Here is a 20,576-nt window from a genome sequence, read left to right on the forward strand (position 1 = left end):
TTAATTGAAATTTTATTTTTCCAATTACATGCAATGGTAGTTTTTCAATATTCATCCATATGCAAATTTGAGTTCCACATTTTTTACCATTCTCCCTTCCTTCCCTTCTCCTCCATAGAGGCGAACAATCTGGTAAAAATTGTATATGGACATTTGTAATTAATATATTTATGTATTAGTTTTTTTCTGAAAGAGGAATTAGAATTAAGGGGAAAGGGGAAAAAACATGAGAAAGGAAGGAAAGCCATAAAGGAAGTTTTAAAAAAGTTTGCATTCAGATTCCATGGTTTTTATTCTCTGGGTGTGGATAACATTGTCCATAGCAGGTGTCTCAGGATCTCTGAACTGTTGAGAGAAGCTGCATACATCATAGTTTATCATCTCACAATGTTGTTAATGTGTACAATGTTCTCTTGATTCTGCTCCCTTCTCTCAGCATTAATTCACGTAATTCTTATCATGTTTTTCTAAAGTCTGGCCACTAATGATTTCTTATAGAACAGTAGTGCACCATAACATTCACATACCATAACTTGTCCAGCTATTCCCCAATTGATGGTCATCCCCTCAATTTCCTCTTTTCCACTTCAAAAAAGACATTTAAATATTTTTGAACATGTGAGATTTTTCCTGTTTTTTTATGATTTCTTTTGGATATAGACCTAGTACTGGTATTGTTGTGTCAAAGGGTATTTTATTACTCTTTGGACACAGTTCCAGATTGCTCTCCAGGATGACTGGATCAGCTCACAACTCCACCAACAGTGCATTAATTTCCCAATTTTTCCATATCCTCTCCAACTTTGATCATTTTCCTTTTTTGTCATCTTAGTCAATCTGATAGGTGTGAGGTGGTACTCATAGTTGTTTTAATTTGTATTTCTCTAATCTATCTGGAGCATTTTTTTATATTACTAAATACAGATTTAATTTCTTCAGCTGAAAACTGCCTTTTGGGGACTGACTTGTAATCTTATAAATTTGACTCATTTCTCTATTTTAGAAATAAGTCCTTTATCAGAAACACTGGCTGTGAAAATTGTTTCACAACTGTCTATTATCCTTCTAATCTTGGCTACATTGGTTTTATTAGTGCAAAACCTTCTTAATTTAATATAGTCAAAATCATCCATTTTGTGTTTCCATAAGATCTGACAGGTAGAGCACTTCTTGTTTCTTTTAATCGGTCTATAGTATCACTCTTTATGTCTAAATTCTGGACCCATTTTGATCTTATTTTGATATAGGGTGTGAGATGTATATCTATGCCTAGTTTACGGCTTACTATTTTCTAGTTTCCCCAGCAGGTTTTGTCAAATAGTGAGTTCTTTTTCCAGAAACTAATGTCTTTGGATTTGTCAAACTATAGGTTACTATAAAGACTCATTTTTAAGTTAAAATTTGGACCTAGCCAAGTCATTTCACCTTAACCCTGTTAGCCTCAGTTTCCTCAGCTGTAAAATGAGCTGGAGAAGAAAATGGCAAATTGCCATTTTGCCAAAGAGAGGTTCCAACATGAAGAGTTGGACAGAAAAAAAAGAGTTGGACAGAGTTGAAAATGACAGAACAACAAAATGTTTTGGACTCTGTTGAAATGGTAAGAGGTGGGAGCAGCTAGGTGGCACAGTGGATAGAGTACCAGCCCTGGAGTCAGGAGTACCTGGGTTCAAATCTGACCTCAGACACTTAATAATTACCTAGCTGTGTGGCCTCGGGCAAGCCACTTAACCCCATTTGACTTGCAAAAAAAAAAAAAACCTAAAAAAAAAAGAATTGAGTCTGGTCTTTTAGCTTTCTTTCTTATATCCTCAGAGCTTAGTATACTATCTGGCACATATCTCACTTAAATGTTTATTGACTGACCTACTATTAGGGAATGATCACCATGAATGAATTTGTAAGCATGTTATGTGAGATTCAGGACCTGGGAGTCAAGAAAGGGAAAAAACCCAACTTTCCCCATTTCCTGTTTCATTGGCTTTCAGGTTTTTTGTTTGTTTTTTTTGTTTTGTTTTGTTTTGTTTTTGCAAGGCAATGGGGATAAGTGGCTTGCCCGAGGCCACACAGCTAGGTAATTATTAAGTGTCTGAGACCAGATTTGAACCCAGGTACTCCTGACCCCCCAGGCTGGTGCTTTATCCACTGTGCCACCTAGTGCCCCAAGACTCAATTCTTAGAAATTGTTTGTATGTAGGTAGAAAGGTGATCATTTTATGTGGGGGGGCTATATAGTGTTATACATAGATGTACATGTATATATGTTTGTATGTTTTCTTATGAAATAGTAGAGAGAATGTTCTCCTAGGGGGCAGCAAAACCTAGGTATTTTTATTTTAAACCTCATGGTAAGTACTACCTCTGATAAATACTGGGCTATGAGCATAGTCAAATCACTCAGTCTCTCAGTGACCCAAAGAACTCTTTAATCCTCTAGAATCTAGATAGAGTTTCAGGTGCTGATCTGCATCAGCAGAAGTAGTTTCCACACTGAAGGATCCCAGCACTAGGGAAATCACAGGTATGCCTTCTCTCCCTCCCCCATGGACTATCTATCTATCTATCTATCTATCTATCTATCTATCTATCTGTATGTATGTATATGTGTGAATATATGTACATAAAATATATGTGTGTATATGTGTTTAATATACTTGTATATATATACACATTGTATGTATATAATGGTTAAGAGGCAGGATAGTCTATATATATATAATGGTTAGTGTAACGGTTAAGGAACAGGGTAGTGTAAGTAAAATAGTTTTATAGTTATATAAGTAATATAGTAACAGGATCTGGGTTACTAATGACCTATCTTTGACCTTCAACAACTTGTGATCATGAACAAATCAATAACTTTGAGCTTTAGGTAACTCTCTAAGACCATGTGTCTAAAGACCTCCTGGTTTTCAAACAATGGAGAAGGAGCAATAGAAGTTGATATAGACTTTGAAAACTTGTCAAGATCTTTGTATTTGTTATCTTTGTAACAGGGAACATTGCCCAAAAGGAGCCCTGTTCCTAGACCATGGGAAATCCACTCATACTGATGGCAACACACACGGATGCTGGGGAAGCCAGTTTCCAGACATGTGTTATGAAGAGCCTTGCTTTCCACTTCAGACCATGCTTGCGATTTCTGTGACTTTGAATTGTTTGCTAATCCAATGAACTCACAAAAGTACAAAAACGGGACAAATATGGACCTCTTTTACAGTGACAATTGAGGAAAGCTTCTGAGCAGGGAGGAGGACTTGTAGACACAATACTGTTAATTTTCTATTTTGCTCTTTTTCATTCTTTCCTACTCTTAGATGAGTGGCTATAAGAGGCAGAAAAGACCAAGTTATGACATCTATTGACTTTTCTATCCTTTCAAAGCTCACAAGGTCTCAGCACACCCTGGACATCTCTGACAGATGATGGTTTTTGTCTCTATTGAAGCCTTCTTTGTTCTAGTACCTTCCTTTTCACCTCTCCCCTAAACCCCAAATGATTTTTCAATCATCTGTTCCTAGAATATTCTCTCTCCTGACATCTTCTCAGAATTCCTAGTTCACCTCAAGGCTTAGCTCAAATGCCCTCTCCTATAGAAGAACCTTCTTCGTCAGTTGGTAGAATTCCCTCCCTGCTGAAATGATTCAACGGGAATTTGAAATTCAGTTGTTTGTGAACATGCTATAGACTCCCTTCCCCCATGTCAGCTGCTTGAGACGAGGACAATTTGTTTTTGTCTTTATAGTTTTGTATATGGTGCCTGGCACAATTGTTGTTCAGTCATTTCAGTCACATATGACTCTTTGTGTCCCTATTTGAGGTTTTCTTGGCAAAGATACTGGAGTGCTTTGCCATTTTCTTCTCCAGCTCATTTTACAGATGAGTAAACTGAGACAGTAAAGGGTTAAGGGATTTGCCCAGGGTCACACAGCTGTTGTTGTTGCTTGTCCTTCCTTCTCAAAGAAGACTATGACCTCAGGGGGTGATGCCATGACATACCCATGCAAAGTCACCAGACTCACTTTCTCCTCTGGAGCCACCTTTGTCCAGTGGTGTTTATCCTTCATTCTCAACAGGTCTCACCCCACCCTATACCTTCTCTTATGCTTGCTTCCTCTCTCTTAGAATGTAAGCTCCTGAATTCAGGGATTGCCTTTCTTTTTTACTTTTAATTGTTTCTTCAGCAATTAATACAGTGACTGGCACTTAACAGAATTGCTGCTCCCTTTTCCAAGGGTTCTCATTTGGGGTTTCTTTGGAAGGTTTGGAATGATAAGCAAGGAATATTTCATGAAAATCCTGGATTGCAATATATATTGCCTGGATTGGGCAGAGAGAGGTAGGGAGTGAAAGTGAGGCACTTAGGTAGATAAAGTATGAGAGATTGAGGGGATGAGGAAGGACAGAGTATTCCAATCGTGACTTGGGAAGTGACATGACAATCAGTCCTTCAAGAATTGTTATTTAATGTTTCCCATGTAGCAAGCTTTGGACTTCATGTCTTTGCTCCCAAAAAACTTACAGTCTAATGGGGAGACAAACTTCACCTACTTCTCTTGAGTCTAAAACCTTGACCATCAATCCAAATCCTCTCTTTTTCTCAGTGGAATTTTACTCATGTGCAAAGTAAGAATGTCTTCTTTTTTCTTTAATGATTCTCATGTGAAATACCAGCACTAGATCTACATCCCAATATCACTCCTCTGTCTGTGTCCCAAAGAGATCTCAAAAAATGGGAAAAGACCCATAGGTACAAAAATATTTATTGCAGCTCTTTTTGTAGTGGCAAAGAATTGGAAACTGAGAGGATGTTCATCAATTGTGGAATGGCAGAGCAAGTTATACTACAGGAACATTATAGAGTACTATCTTTCTGTAAGAAATCATGAACATCTAAACTTTAGAAAAATTTGGAAAGACTTGCATGAACTGATGCTGAATGAAGTGAGCAGAACCAAGAAAACATTGTTCACATCGATAACATTATAAAATGATCAACTATGATGGACCTGCTATGGATGATGCCATCTATGCATAGCCGGAGAAGAAACTATGTATTCTAAATGCAGAGCAAAGCATATTATTTTCAGTTTTAAAAACTTTTATTTTTTTTAATGGTTCCCCACCCACCTTAGTTCTAAATCCTCTATCACAAAATGACTAATATGGAAATATGTTAAACATGATTGTACATGGACCACTTTTACCAGATTTTTTCGCCTTCAAGGGGTGGGAGGCAGGAAAATGTTGGAACTCATAAACTTGCAAATGGATGAATGTTGAAAACAACCTTTGCATGAAATTGAAAAAAATTCTCTGTCTAGTTCAAAGCAATTATTCTATCACTTTTGATTACTTAGATCAGTAACCTCATATATAGCGTATGTCATGGAAATCAGAAAATTTGGATTCTAGCCCTGCCACTGACTTTGTGACCTTGGACAGATTAAAATGAAGTTAGACTAGCTTTCCTAGGACACACCTAATCTTTTTCGAGCTTTTTCTCAATATGTGAATAGAGCACTCGTGACATCTAGTGGTACCTATGGGCAATTGACATTCTAAAAGATGTTTTACAGGTGACAGGTGACTGGCGTAGGACTTGGGATCAGAAAGGTTCATCTTCATGGCTTCAAATCCATGAAATCCTCTGACACTTCCTGACTGTGTGTCCCTGGACAAGTCACTTAACCCTGCTTGCTTCAGCTTTCTCATTTGAAAAGTGAGCTGGAGAAGGAAATGGCATTTGCTAAGAAAACCCCAAATGGGGTCCCAAAGCATCAGACACAACTGAAAGGACTCAACAACATCAAAAGATATTTGGTTTTTTATTTCAAGAAAGAAAATTATAGGATCATGGGCCACAGATTTAGAATTGGAAACAACTTCAGAGGAAATCTTGTCTACTTATAATGGTAACTTTTATATACTTCTTTTCATATATAGAGGGTTTTTCTGGTGGCAAGACTTATATAAATAAGTTACCATATGTATAAATGATGATATAAATCATTTATCATGTAAAAAGTATGTATAAATCACATTTGATCCTCACATTAAACTTATGAAGTGGGTAGCTCAAATATAGACTAGTGTTGCCATGGAGATGCCCCTAGCAATCTATCAGCCCTTAATATGTTGGAACTAGAACTACTGGGAAGAATGTCACAGAGAATTCTGGGAGAAAGATGCCTCAAAGAGAAAAAGGTGGAGACAGGTTAATTTTCCCTTTTATCCCTGGGGTAGGCACAAACCATCACAGGATAAAGATGTGGAGGGGAATGCTTTGCCTTTTCTAGGGGATTTTGGGGGTCTCATCTCTCCTGTAAATGTACCTATAGTTAACTAATAAATATGACTTCTTTTCAGTCATTTTTTGGTTCTGTTTGACTCTTTGTTATTCCATGTGGTCTTCTTGGCAAAAAATACTAGAGTGCTATGCTATTTCCTTCTCCAGATCATCATATTACAGATGAGAAAACTGGGGCAAACAGGGTTTATAAGTGACCCCCCAGGGGGTAAATATCTGAAGTTGAAATATAAATGTAAATGTTTGAAGTTGAATTTGAACTCATGATGATGAATCTTTCTGACTCCAGCCTAGTCATCTAGCTGTCCTTAATAAATAAAACTGCAGAATGACTAAAAAGATTTGTAATCTTCTGAGGAGAAATCATTACTTTGCAACCTCTTGTCTAGCGTGGTTGAATATATTTTTTTATCTCTTCCAATCAGACCAGTTTCTCTAACTTCTATGTGTAATATAAATATTGAATATATATAGTAAAAGTTCATATATATATATATATAATAAAAGTAATTTTTAATATAAAGGGTAATAGATAATACAGTAGCAGGGGAGAGAGCAAAAGGACAAAGAGGCATAATTTATTGGTTATACACCACAAATTTGTGACTGCTGGTGCAGAAAAGGGCTTTTCTGTTTTGATTCCTTCCCTTTTGGGGGAATAGAGGGAGATAATAGAACTTGGAAATGTTGCTCATTTAGAAGGGTAGTATTTTCCCCCAACTCAGAGGTAGGAGGTAGGAAAGATGATAATGTTGCGTGCTCTCAGGTTATTGCTCCAAATCATTGTATCAAAGCCGCAAAGACCCTCATCGACCTAATGATTGTCTTTCAGAAGGAAAGAGCTGGGGTGGGGGTGGGGAAATAGCTGACTATTCAGCACGGTTCCCCACAGTGCTTAAGGGTAGTTAGGTAATGCAATAGATAGAGCACTGGGTCTGGAGTCAGGAACACCTAAGTTCAAATTTCACCCAAACACTTCCTAGTTGCATAACTCTAAGTAAAACACATTAATTGTTTCCTCAAAGGCAAAAATGGGAATCTTAGTAATGCTTCCCTTCCAGGGTTGTTTTGAAGACAAATGAGATGATGTTTGTAAAGTGCTTAGCACAAGAGCAGAGACACAGTGGGTGCTTCATAAATACCTAGTCCCTTCTTCTAGAGTGGGAATTGAAGTGGTGAAGTGGATAAAGTGTTGGACCTAGAGTGAGGAAGACTCCGCTTTGTTTTTTTTTTTTGTGGGATAAGTGACTTGCCCAAGGTCATACAGCTAGTAAGTACCAAATGTCTAAAGTTGGTTTTGAACTCAGGTCCTCCTGACTTCACATTTCTATCTGTTGGGCCATCTATCTAGCTGCCCTAAGAAGCTTCTCTCTTGGTTCAAATTTGACTTCAGAAACTTAACTAATGTGTGACCCAGGGCAAGTCATTTAATGTTAACTCTATTAACACCAGTTCCTTCATTTGTAAAATGAACTGGAGAAGGAAATGGTAAACCATCAAATTTCTTTGCCCAAAAAAAACCCATACAGGGTTCCAGCATGAAGAGTTGGATGGGGCTAAAAATGGCAGAACAACAAAATGATTTGGGTTTTGTTTAAAGTATCAGATACAAATTTTTGCATGTATTTTTTCTCCCTCTACTGACAACTGGGTATTTCTAAGATAAATGAGAGAAAATTTTACTGCTATTATCTCTTACTTGCACAATCTTTCCAAAGTAGATCAAATCTCTATCACCACCTTGTCCCTTAGGAGTTAAAAACAAACAAAAATCCCCAAAACAAAACTTTTGGTGATCTGAAGGAGGGCAAGTGGTGCCCTCCCAATTATTTTCCCATCTATTCAAGGACAGAGAAAAATCTCTCCTCGGGAGTGGAACTGAGGGTGGAGATTATGTGTGTAAAGAAGTGACTAGATAAGGCTTGTAGGCATCACAAGGATTCGCCAAGGCTAGGGTCAGAGGAGATCACCTCCTCCCGTCTTGTAGCAACTCAGCAGGTCAATCATTTTCTTTCACATTCAATCAAAACATCAAGTCTTACAGATCTGAAATCTGAATAATTCACAAAAGTATTACTTGTAGGCAATGAACACAGACATGCTCATACTGTGTGAAACTATCATTTAATTTTTCAAAGTTCACTCTTAGAAATAGTGGATTTGGAAAAAGAGCACCTGGTTTCAAGTTTCTTTGAAAGCTTAATTTGTTAATATGTAAATGCTCAGTTGCCTAGCTATATGACTGTGTAAGTCATCTGTCCTCTTTGTTCTTCCTTTTCCTTTTCTGTAAAATGAGGTAGATAGACTAGATAGCTCATTTTTTCCTTGAATTTCTGATTCCATGAAAGATCCAATGGTTCTACAGGAAATGGAGTCACAAGAAATTCAGGCCAGAATTTAGGGTTTGAAGAGTTATGACCATGTTCCAGAAGAAGGTGACATGACTGTATTTATAGTAAATGTAAATTTTTGTGCATGTATAAATGTAGATTTTTGTACATTAAAAAAGACATCTCCTAAAATAAGTCCTAATGCATCTTTTAGAGCAAAAAATTAATATAAAACCTAGTCTAATTTTTAGGGAAATATAGTAAGTGGCACAGTGGATTGAACACTGGCCTTGGAGTCTGGAGGGAGGGAGTTGGAATCCAGCCTCTGATATCTTACTACTGTGTGACCTCGGGCAAGTCACTTAAGCCTGATTGCCTCACATCCAGGGCCATCTCTAGTCCTCCTGATTCAAATCTGACTACTGGCCCCAGATGGCTCTGGAGGAGAAAGTGAGGCTGGTGACTTAGCACAGCACCGCCCCACCCCACTCAAATTCAATTCACATGCTTGTCATGGTGTCACCTCTCTGATGTCATGGTCCTCTGCCGGAATGAAGGACAAGGGGTGGCTAGGTTGCACAGTGGATAGAGCACTGGCCTTGGAGTCAGGAGTACCTGAGTTCAAATCCAGTCTCAGACACTTGATTACCTAGCTGTGTGGCCTTGGACAAGCCACTTAACCCCATTGCCTTGCAAAATCTAAAAAAAAAAAAAAAAAGGAATGAAGGACAAAAAAACAAACAAGCAAAAAACAAGCCATCAAATGCCTGTCGTACATCTGCACAGGGCTGTGGAGAGGATCAAATGAATTAATATGTGTCATATATATGTATATGTATATACAAATCATGAATTTTGATATCAGTGTTTTCTTTCTTTCATCTCCTTTCTTCTTTCTTTCTCTTTCCCTCCCTCCCCTCCTTCCTTCCTTCCCTCTCTCCTTCCTTCCTTCCTTCCTTCCTTCCTTCCTTCCTCCCTTCATTCTTCCCTCCTTTTTTCCTTGTCCCCCATCCTCTCTCTCCACCTACTCCCTCCAATTTAAAGGCAGTTCATCAAAAACTTAATGAAGAGAGAATAGATTTCCCTATGAAGAAGGAAGACTAGAAGTAGTCTGTCTGGTGATTGAGCAAGGAAAGAAAAGTTCACAGAAGTGGGGTGCTGGGGATGATAGTATGAAATGAAATGTTGTGAAATTCATAGATTTGCCCTATCCCTGCTGACATCTTCTTCCTTTTCCTCTTCATCCAAGTATTAGCTATTATTTCTATAGCAAAACATTTTGCAGACATCATTTCATTTGATCCTGACAAAAATCCTGATTTTTGTTTTCAAAGAAGACCAATGTCACTACAGGTTGATGTTGAGAAGTGGTACTATGATTATCATTAGAAATGAGGTAAATGAGGTACAGAGATTAAATGACATACTCCAGGGTCATGGGTGTCCAAGGCAGGATGCAGAGCCTTTGTCTTTGACTCTAAGTCTAGTCCTTTATATATTCATCATCATTATCATTATCTTTGATTGACATCACTGTTGTCATCATCATCACCAGTGGGAAAAGTTGGGGATTTAGAGCCAGAGAACTAGACTATTTTCCTAACTATATGATCTTGAGTTAGCCTCTCTGGTCTTAATTTTCTTATCTGTTGAACAGGAAGGTTGATACCATTTAAAATCTCTTTAGGTCTCAGATTTTGTGTTTCTGTGACTTATTTTTAATTTTAATAGTATTTTATTTTTTCCAATTATATGTAGGGATAATTTTCAATATTTGTTTTTTGTAAAATGTTCTCCTTTTCTCTCCCCTTTGCAAGACAGCAAGTAATGCTATAGGCTATACATGCACAACCATGTTAATCATATTTCCATATTATTCATTTTGTGAAAGAACTTCTTAGAGTGACTTCTTAGAGTGAACAATCCCAACCCTTAGAACTCCCAGAGCACTTTCTCTTCTATTGTACCTTCAGATCCTTCTCTGAATGTATTTTCTCCCTTTATTAGACTATAAACTCTCCATAAATGTTTGTTGAATTTTTGATGAACTTGCCAACTGAACCCTGCATGTTTATTGCCAGAAGAAGCTGTTAATAACAAGGACTTCAATTTTGTAACAAACAAATACCTTTTATTTCAAATTACTTGTTTAAACAATAACAGTAATAACAATAACTATTACTACACAGAGCTGCCATGGTGCAAAATAATGAATGGGGCTGGTGGTGTTTTGTTTTGTTTTTGTATTCTGAGGTATCAGGCATAATGAAAAGCACAAAGTAATAAAAGAACTAAAGTAGGAATTTCTCTCATTACTTCTCAAGATCAGAGAAAAATTGGACGTTGAAGCCTGAAAATTGTGTGGTCGTTTCTTCCCCCTTGACATGCAGTGTGGTTCAATTCAATCAAATTCATTTCTAGAAGCACCTGCTTTGGGCAAGACACTGTGCAAGACACTGTAGGCAAGACAAAGATGAAAACCAATAGAGTCCCTGCCCTCAAGTGGCTTACAATCTAGCAGATAGAATGAGAACACCAGTACCAGGACACAGCTTAGAGTATTCTTAGATGCTTAGGAGGAATCAAATAGAAGGAAGGGAAATATGGGGTCATTTTAGTTGAGTGGATCAGGAATTTTTGAATGAAGCAATTGGCTCTTGAAGCTTTTGAAAGAAAGGAATGATATTAAGGGACTGAGATATGTGTGCAAATGGTGTTTAATTTAAGAGGACAATGGCGCCTGAGCATTTACCTCTGGAGATGAAAGGAATGTAATGAAAGGACCAGGTATCTTCCTCTGATCAATGTGATTTGAGTGAATGTCAGGCAGGAATTTGAGACTTTGAGCTTCTCTTCTTCCTCATCCCTTCCCCACCTCCCCAAGTCTAGTCCATATTCATTACACATAGGAAAAAAGAAAAACACAACCATCAGCTTCAAACATTTAATTTTTTTAAAAAAGCACCTTGAATCTTATGTTACTGGAATACCCAACAACATCCATTTCCCTAAGAAGAGCCAAAAGTCAATTTAATTCAGAAAAAAAGCAGTGATGTATTAGATGCTTACTCTATTCAAGGTAATGGGGTTGCAAAGACAAAACAAAACCCCAGTTCTTTCCCTGTATATCAGCATTGTGGATAACCTACCAGAATACATAGCCTAAACAGCTGTTTAAATATATATTGTAAGCTGTTTGAGAGCAGAAATTAAGTTTTACTCATCTTTTTCAATGCTTCACTCATAAAAAATAACAATACATTTTTGTTGAATGAATAGCATGATATTGAGAGATTATAGTACTAGATAAGATGATAGGATTCAGGGATGGAAGGAACCTCTGAAGATGTACCCTTCTCATCTTCCTCAAGAGGAAGCAAAAGACCAGAAAAAAATAGAATAACTTGGCTAAAGTCAAGCAACCATATTGATTAAAGGATAGATTCAGGTCCCCCTCCTTCCTTATGGCAATCACTTACTCCCCATAGTCTGGTGAGAAAATATAGAAAGAGGGGAACAATACAGATCAAGTTCTCTCTCTTCTCTTCTCTGACCTTAGGGAAAGAGCTATGGTCACCATTTTTGACAAGGAAACTGAAGCCCAGAGGTTACATTATTTTCATAGGGTCGCACAGCTGCTAAGAAGAACTGAGACTTTTAACTCTTTTCATTACTATCCTACTCTAACTCTAGCTCTTTTCATTATTACCCCCATGCTTTTGATGTCAACTGTGATATCTGTTTATTTTCACTTCTAAAGGTCAGAGTGGTTTCTAGTACCACAACTAAGGAATCACTTGCTCATTTTCAAGAGGTAGATTTAGAAATTCTGGCATAATTATATAAAGTGTTAAGATCTTGGAAGATACTAATCAAGGCCCTTCCTATGGGATGGACTTGAAATTGTGTAGTAAGGACACTGTATGTCTTTGAGCAATAACATCTTTTTGATGTGCCCACAGTTGCCCTTGGGAGACTAAGCTCATGGGGAGGGACTCGGGAAAACAGAAGAAGACCTTCATAATATCTGGCCAGAACAGAAAACAATTGTTACTTATACTCATACCAATTCACTAGAAAGTCAAGACATCACCCTCATGATGTCATTGGTCCTCTTTGAGAATGAAGATGGACAATGGTAACAGGGAGACAGCCAGTGGTAAAGAAAGATAACAGAACCAGAGCTGGATGGAAACTAAGAGGTTGTCTAGTTTGATCATCTCATTATGCAGAAGTAAGTGAGACTGAGGAAACTTAAATTTCTCAGGATCACATAGGTAGAAAGTCTCCAAAGCAGAATTTTTTTTTTGTGGTTTTCTGTTTCTGGTATTCTATCCATCACACCATCATGGAAGCTGCTCCCTTCATTTTCACACCAGAGAGGAGGCATAAAGTGGGATTCCTTCCTGCCTTTAGCCCTTGGATATTGCCCTAGGACCCAAACTCTCCTAGAGATGATTCAAGTTGCATCTCATTTGAAAAGAAAGAAAATTAGATCATGTCACCCTTAAAAATAAGATGGCTTGAAGCAATTTTGATCTTTAGAAAATAAGAATGAATTGATCATTGTTGTTATTCAATTGTTTCAGTTGTGTCTGGCACTATGACCTCATTTGTTTTTTGTTATTTTTTTTTGACAAAGATACTGGATAGTTTGTCCTTTCCTCCTCCAGCTCGTTTTGCAGATGAGTAAACTGAGATAAGCAGTTAAGTGACTTGTTCAGAGTCCCACAGCTTATGTCTGAGGTTGGATTTGAACTGAGGAAGATGAGTCTTCCTGACTTCAGGTCTGGCACTCTATCCACTGTGCCATCTAGCTGCCTCATATTTATTGATGATTGGTAATCAATAATGAAGTGATCATTGACACCATTTAAAGCATAAATAATCCAGTTTCCAGATCATTGGTCAGGGAGTAATATCTCTGGGGTTTAACCTTTCATATGAAGGAATATAAATGCACCTTACTGGCTTTATTCATTGGTAAATAATTCCTAGAGTCAGTTTTTTCCCAGGCAAACTAAAATAATACATTTTTAAATATACAATACAATTGCACCTGATATACAAAAAATTCTAGACAAATTAAATTTCAAAACCAAGTTATTAAAAGTACTTCTGTTTTATATAGTCTGAAAACATGAGTCAACTGCTTTTCAGTTGAGCTTTAGGATATTTGTTTTGATGTGACAAGAAGATTCCTCTGTCCTGTTGTCTTTTATGCTCTCCTTCAGTGGTAGTAGATGCTGAAGGCATGGAGGATGTACAGGAAGGTGGTAATAAAAGCAAAGAACTGGAAGAGAAACAAGGGAAGGGGTGGAAATGAGTAATGTGACAGGGCTCATCCTGCAGGAAAGAATCTAAGCCATTCTTATTCTCTGAAGGGCATTTTAGCTCTCTCAGGCAATGTCAGCAAAGTTCAATTTTTGGCTCCTGTATAACCTCTATCTCTGTTTCTGTCTCTCTCCACTGTCTCTCTGTTTCTTTCTCTGTCTCTGTCCCCTTTCTATCTTGGTTTCTCTCTTTTTTTCTGTCTCTCTCTCTCTTTTTATATCTTTCTCTTTGTCCCTCTCTATCATTCTCTGTCTCCATCTTTTTGTCTCTTTCTTTGTCTCTGCCAGTCTCTCTTTTTCTCTGTCTGTCTCCCTCTCTTTATTCCTTTCTTAATCTCTTTCTCTTTCACTGATTCTTTCTTCATTTCTGCCTCTGTCTCCATCTCTTTGTCTTTTTTTCTCAGTCTCTTTTTCTGTCTCCCTCTTTCTATCTCTTTCTCTCTGTCTTCCTCTGTCTCTCTTTCTCTCTGGCTTCATCTCTTTGTCTCTTTCTCTATCCCTGTTGGTCTATTTTTCTGTCTCCCTCTTTCTTTCTCTGTCTTCATCTCTTGTCTCTGTCTGTCTGTCTCTGTCTACCTTCCTCTCTCTGTTTCTTGTCTGTCTCCATTTCTGTGTGTCCCTCTGTCTCTATTATTCACAGTTTTCCTCTAGGCTAGAAAAACCTTTATTTTCTACTTAATCATCTGTGTACCTGTTGTTTCTTGCTCCCCTCCTAAGTGGAGGTAGACTTCTTAAAAGCATGGACTGTTTGGATTTTCTCTTTGTATTTCCAGTGCTTAGCAGAGTACCCAACCCAGAGCAGGAATTTAACAAGCATTTGTTGAACTACCAATGAGGAAAACCCATGTATTCCTGACCTGGGAAAATAACCCCTACCCCACCATTGACTTGGGGCAAGCTGATAAAGGGCTTCTGTCTCTGACATTCCATTGAGATGAAGCACTTAAAAATGATTAAACTTAACATGTCACAACTCAACTCACCGTGGCAGCAGCATTCATTTCATAAAAAATTTTCCCAACCCTTTCTTTCTCTGTGCGAATTGTTGCATTTGCTTGTAATACGGCTGCACTCATGTACAAAATTCCGGTAGTTCCATGATAAAGGCTATCCTGGAAAACAATCCCCAAGAAGACCATGGAATGAGCTTCACAAGACACTTTCAAAGTCATTACTTTAATATCCTTATTATAAAACCCTAAGATGTCCATGACCCTCCCCCCCCACCCCCCTGCCTTGTGTCAGATTAAGACTGGCTTTTTACTGGAGTAAAAAGTCCTTGGAGGAAAAATTAGCAAGAGAAGAATTCAAAATCACTATGTGATGAAGGGGCCTCTGATCAATTAAGTTTCCCATTAACATGATGAAATTCCAAGATATAAAGGGTGGTTAGTGGAAACAATGAAGTGTTCAAAGTGGTCTTATTTGTACCTTTAGTCACTCAATGTCTCATACCCTGAATGTCTTTTAGAGCCATGATCCCCATGATCCCCATCTCCTCATGAGGAGAGGATATCCTGAGGAGTCTTGATCTGACCCCAAGGAGAGATGGGCTATATCTCATGCTCTCTTTAATTGTAGGACTTTTCTACATCACGACTGCACTTATCTTTTCAACTTTTTTTCTCCCTGCTTTGAAAGCTACAAATTTCCACCCTTCTGAGCTAAGCTTTGGCCCCTCAGGTCAGCCATAGACAGCCATAATAGCCCCCTCCAAGAAATTTTTAGCACTGTGGACCCACCTTAAACCTGAATTAGTCATCCTGGGGTGGTGGGTAGCCCCAGAGAGTTAAATATACATAAAAATGTCTTTTCTGAATCTGTTTATCTTATCGTAATTCTTTACATCCCTTTTTAAAAAGCCCATCTCATACTATTTCCCGTGAAATCTTTTCTCTTCTCTCTCATCTTTAATAACTTCTCCTCTCAAATATCATATAATACTTTGCCTCTCTCTTATGTACTTACTTACCTTGGAACCTTGGCAGCTGTATATGTCTTATCTACCTAATAGACTGTAAACTCTATGACCTTGTTTATCTAAACTTTGTATTTCCTCCAGGCAGCTAGCACAATACTCCATAAAGAGTAGGTGTTTAAAAAAACATTTGAGTATGCTGTCAAATAGATCCTTTTATAAACTGAAAAATATCCCCCTGATTTATACTTTGTGATTTATGGTTTGTATATCTCTGGTTTTATGAAAAAGCAGGCGTCCTCTCAGATTCCATCTCTGTGGGAGAAGAATCATCCTTATAGTCCCTGTGACCATCCTTATCTTGGTGTTGTCCCTCCATAAGAAAAGTTCCCAGATCAGGCAGTAAATACGTATACCTCTAGTCAATACTCATGGTAACACTATATATATCCTTACCAAAACTCTCCAGGATTCATATTTTTTATAAAATCCAAGTAAGTAAGACAACAGGAACATAAGGGAGATGAGGAATGAAGTGATGGACACATACATAACCCATCCTTGCAACAAATCAAAATATACTTCTGTGGCAGCTACTAGAATCCAGACCCAGCATCCAAATACCTGTAAATAGAAAAGAAAAATTATATCAAAGGTATTCTTTCTATAAGACTTTATTTTGTTATTTTTTAATCTTGGTTTGGCATGTTCAGAATTAATGATCTACTTTAATTCATGACTTACCTGGCTACCATTACCACTGAGCATCCATCCTCCTGTTCCCTGCTCTAGGCAACTCAAAACAATAACCAAATGGTACTTCTTCCAATTTAAGGTGAAAAAAATTCCTGTCCCCAAATTCTTGCAATTCAGATGCCTACTAAGGCAAAGCCCTTTATCCTTTTTTGATTTCTTCCTTCATTTTCACCCCAATCCAGCTCAGTCCCACCATCAATTGTCTTCAGTCTTCCTTTTCCATTATGTTCTCCAGAAACTACATCTAAACACCACTAGAGTTAATGATTTCTCATTCTAGAACTCTCACTTTCAGTTTCTTCTCATTTTTCTGATGCTAGTGGAAGCCTGAATTCCTTCAGTAGATGCCTCATTGCTGGCTCCACTCACCCATAGTGGCTCCTCTTTTTATGCCATAGTGTTTGTCCTTTGTTCGTGAAGAAGACTATGACATTGGTAGGTTATGTCATGACATGCACATGAATTGGGTTTGAATAAGAGAGATGAAGTGCTAAGTCACCAGTCTCACTTTCTCCTCCAGAGTCATTTGGGTCCAGTGGCCAGATATGAATTAGGACAACTGAAGATAACCCTGAACTGGAGGCAATCAGATTAAGTGATTTGCCGAAGGTCACACTGAGGCTGAATTTGAACTTAGATCCTCTCCACTTCAGGGCCCTCATTCTTCCCACTGCAAGGTATATAATTGCCCCTCTGGCATATTGGGTCAGAAGGAGTGGTTGACAATCTTTTCTCCTCCCTGTCACTTCCTGATCCTTGCCATCATAATTCCATGATTTCTTTTGCTTAGACTTTTTCTCCATTTGTTTATTTTACCTCGTCCAGATTTTTGTTTCTGTCAGTTGCTGGCCTCCATATTATTCTCCCTGCTCAGATAGTTCAGTCTTCTTTGACTCACTTCCTATTCTTATCTTTAGAGGTTCCACTATTCCTATGGAGGTCTCTATGAACAAAGTGTCTCTGGCTTATCTATCTCATTAATTTCTATGACTCATTTCCATTTTGACTCAGTCTTACACTGGGTGATCATATCTTAGACCTCCCCATCATCCTCAAGCCATCTTGAACTCTGTATTGCCTTTCTTTTAATATAATTTCCTGTCCCTCTAACTTTTCCTCTGTTTCTCTCTTCTGCACCTAGGTTGTATAGTGTCTAGAGCAGTGAGTTTGGAATCAAGGGGAACTGATTTTGAACCTTGCCTCAGACAGTTACTAGCCTGACCTTGGTCAAGTAGCTTAATGTGAAGCTAACAGTTTTAGTTTTCTCTTTAAAAATGAGGATAACAACAATGCCAATATCATAGGGTTGTTATGAGGATCAGATGTGGTAACATGTTAAACTAAGCATTTAACAAACCTTTAAAGAGCTATAGAGAGAAGTTGGCTATTATTATTCATCTTCACTATACCTTTCATTCATGCACATCTAGTTTTCTTCAAAGGCCATCACTACCATTTTGACTTTCCTTTAAATTATATTTAGCCAGTTCAATGATGCACTTATCTTTGAATTCTAACTCTATATTCATTCTCTGCCAATCCCTAATCCCTTAGTCTGCTGTTGGAAGAAGTTATCCCTGACAACTGTCCACTGAGGTCACTATAAATTCATAGTTTCTGATTCCAACTAGCTCCCTCCTTGTAGAAAGACCATTCATGGACTGTTTCTGCTCTCCTCAAATCCCCAACTTCACCTCACTTACCAGTCTTCTCTCCCCATCTTCTTTTCTCTTGAGAAAATCAGAATTTATGGCTAGTTCCTTATCTCCCTTACTCTTTTGACTTCCTTTGTTCCATTCTCAGAGAATGAGGTTTCTCTTTTTGTTGGCTGAATGCTCTCCTCCAAGAGCTTTTCCCATTAATCATTCTCTATCTTATCTCAGTCTCTATCTCCTGGCTCCTTCTACACTGCCTAGAAACATGCTCAGGTCTCCCCCCACCCTTAAAAACACCTTGACTCTGTTATCTCCCCAGGCTATTATCCTCAACTTAATTTTCCTTTCACTGCCAAATCCTAGAAAGAGTTATCTAAACTTGTAACCTTGATTTCCTCTCTATCCACTAATTCATCAACTGAATTTGATGGTCCTTTTTCTAGTCATGATCATATCATCACTAATGTAGCACTGGAAGAGATCCCAGAAGCCATCTAACTCCCTCATTTTGCATATGAAGAAACTGAGTTCCAGGGAGTTTAAGTGATTTGTCCAATTCATTCTCAGTCTTCCTTGAACTCTTTACAATGTCAGTCACTCCTCCTTCTGGAATACTCACTTCTCTCTTGGATTCTGGGACATTATTCTTTCCTGGGACATTATTCTTTCCTGGTAGAAATCCAATCTGTCTGACTGTTCATTTTAAATTTCCCTTGCTAGATGACTTTCTCCTGACCTATCAGAATGGGTAAATCTCACCCAGACCCTCTTTTCTTCTCTACTTTCTCTGTTTTGGTGATCTCATCATTACCTATACTCAATGATCATTTCTATAGGTGGGTGTGTATATGTATATATCTACATGTGTGTATAAATACACAATGTATAAATTATATACAGATATATGTGCATACACAAGCACACATACACACAGTCTTAGCCCTCTTTTAGATCCAACTCTCTATCTCTGTCTGCCAAATATCTCTACCTCGTTGTTTAATCAGCACCTCAAATTTAATATGTTCCAAAATGAATCCATCACCTTCATTCTTTTTTCCCCCAAATCAACTTTTCCCCTCCTCCAGACTTCCCTATTTATGTTGAAGATGGATTATTCTTAGAATCACTCAGGATCATAATTTCAAAGTCATCTTTGACTGTTCCCTCTCCCTCTTTCTTTCCCCAAGTAATTAGATGTCAAGCCTTGTCCAATTTACCTCCATGTCATCTTTCTCATCTGTCCCATTCTCTCTATTCATATAGTCACTACCCTAATTCAGTCTACATCTGGTCTGGATTATTTCCTGGACTATTTATAATAACTTCCTAATTGGTTTCCCTACTAATCTCTTCCTTCTCCAATCCAACTCAAACTCAACTCAACTCAAAAAATTATTTTCCTAAGGCATGAATCTGATTATGTCGCTTTCCTAATGAAAAACTTTATTACTCCCTATTGCTTTGAGGATGGAATGGAAGCTCCTTAGTCTGGTTCTTCAGACTCTCTACAAACTGACTCTAACCTCCCTTCACATTATTCTCCTTTATGTGCTCTGTTCTAGATGCTCCAAACTGTCTTCCATGCTTATCAAGAATATTCCCCTTTCTCAACTCACCTTTATAGAACTCTTATTTTTCTTCATGAATCAGGTCAAGTGAGGAAAGTGAGATTTGGAGAGGTATGACTTTCTCAAAGTCAGCTACTAATTAATAGCAGAGACAAAATTTGAACACAGATATTCTGATTGCATATCTTATGTTCTATTAAACCATGTTGCCTTTAACCTTCAAACTATTGGGATGAAGGATTTTATCTCCCCAGACAAACTTTTTTTCCCCCAAATTACTCATCTTTTACCTACCCCTCAAAAAGAACACAAACTAATGATGTTTTAGATACCATTTGATCCTTAAAAAACTTCTAAGCAATTGAATTAACTAGCTTTGGGTTGTTTACAGTCAGTCACTGACTGAGTCATAAATTCATTTTAAGGACAAAGTTGTCAGAGAATTTCTGGATTCCAGAATCAGAATCACAGGAAGTCAGAGTTTCTAGGGAATGGGTACATCATCTAGTCTTAGTCTTCCCTTCATATTTAAGGAAATGGAGGCCATTCTAGAAGGATAGATTTGCCCTTGGCCACAGGACAATGACTTGTCTTTCTTCATCATTCTTCATCGTCCTGCCCTCCAGGCTTCAATTTTTACTGTTGCCTGAAATCCTACTGCATGGAGATTTGTTTAGGTATCATATTTTTCTTCTTTCCTCTTTTCTGC

General features: G+C 37.9%; 1 protein-coding gene across 1 annotated transcript in view; it reads right to left on the minus strand.

The window, feature by feature from the left end:
* Positions 1-10,747: 10,747 nt before the first annotated feature.
* MALL (mal, T cell differentiation protein like) overlaps positions 10,748-20,576 on the minus strand; it is a 50,569-nt gene continuing 40,740 nt past the window's right edge. Inside the window, exons 2-4 of the mRNA XM_074209264.1 lie at positions 16,345-16,512; positions 14,954-15,082; positions 10,748-13,930 (exon numbers count right to left, since the gene is read on the minus strand). Of these exons, the coding sequence (XP_074065365.1) occupies positions 13,868-13,930; positions 14,954-15,082; positions 16,345-16,512 (360 nt within the window). The 3' untranslated portion in view covers positions 10,748-13,867. The remainder of the gene's footprint in view (positions 13,931-14,953; positions 15,083-16,344; positions 16,513-20,576) is intronic.

This window comes from Macrotis lagotis, chromosome 1, assembly GCF_037893015.1.
Source record: "Macrotis lagotis isolate mMagLag1 chromosome 1, bilby.v1.9.chrom.fasta, whole genome shotgun sequence".
NCBI classification, from domain to species: domain Eukaryota; kingdom Metazoa; phylum Chordata; class Mammalia; order Peramelemorphia; family Peramelidae; genus Macrotis; species Macrotis lagotis.